We start from the raw sequence: 916 nt of genomic DNA on the forward strand, positions 1-916 counted from the left end.
AACGGGAGGAATCGATTCCGAGCCCTACATCAGTGCGCGTGGAGAATATTCTCCGGTAACCGGGACCGTTCAGGAAGCTTCAGTTTGTGTGGATTTTTTTTTTTATATGTTATTTATTTTTTATTACTATTTAGCAGCTTAGTGTCGGATTCGGACGTAACCATGGAGACCCTCGAGGTTTTGACCTGAAATTCCATGATTTATTTATTTAAATGATAATTTAATTATTTTTCTCTCTTCTCTTGTCAAAATGCCACCTTTCACACCTTCCCTTAAGCTTCAGATGATTTTTCAGCCTGTTTCTGATCGCAACCTGATACAGAAGGTAGAGTTTCACCTGCTGCAGGTCAGAATAAGACTCTATTAGTTACAAACCTACTGAAATTGTTCTGTTCAGCACACCTGAGATGGCTAACGTCATGGACCCAGCCCAGGTAAGTCTTACAATGACATTTAAAACTCCTTTATTCTTCTAAAACACTGTTTTAATCTGAAGTACACCACCTTCTTCTGTATGTCTCATAGGCAGACAGTTAGATCTCAGGAATAAAGGGATGAAACTGTATGAAACTTTTCCTCATTGCTGGGGTGGTATCGTCATGACTACATGCTCTGTACCTGTAGGCTGCATCTTAAGACCACTGAAAGGTTCATCACATGCACCATCACATGCGCTGTCCTAGATAACAGACACCCACTAAAAGTACACAACATGGTTCCGGGAGTTTAGAAGCGTCTCTGGTCCTTTTCTCAAAGCCAGCATGTTTTATTTAAAGCAGAGTATTGTATGACTCAGTATAGTAACTAACACACACACACACACACACACACACACACACACACAGAGCTCTTTTGTTGTTGGTGTTTTATTCTATTTTTTTTTCCATTAACCTTGACCACTTGTCCCTGTTTTGAC

The 916-nt window shown here is 40.2% G+C and overlaps 1 protein-coding gene across 1 annotated transcript in view; it reads left to right on the top strand.

Moving 5' to 3' along the window:
• Nucleotides 1–309: 309 nt before the first annotated feature.
• The window catches only part of pkn1b (protein kinase N1b), a 41,778-nt gene continuing 41,171 nt past the window's right edge, over nucleotides 310–916 (top strand). The window contains exon 1 of the mRNA XM_060865434.1: nucleotides 310–434. Coding sequence (XP_060721417.1) covers nucleotides 408–434 — 27 coding nt within the window. The 5' untranslated portion in view covers nucleotides 310–407. The remainder of the gene's footprint in view (nucleotides 435–916) is intronic.

This window comes from Tachysurus vachellii, chromosome 3 (assembly GCF_030014155.1).
Source record: "Tachysurus vachellii isolate PV-2020 chromosome 3, HZAU_Pvac_v1, whole genome shotgun sequence".
Classification (NCBI taxonomy): domain Eukaryota; kingdom Metazoa; phylum Chordata; class Actinopteri; order Siluriformes; family Bagridae; genus Tachysurus; species Tachysurus vachellii.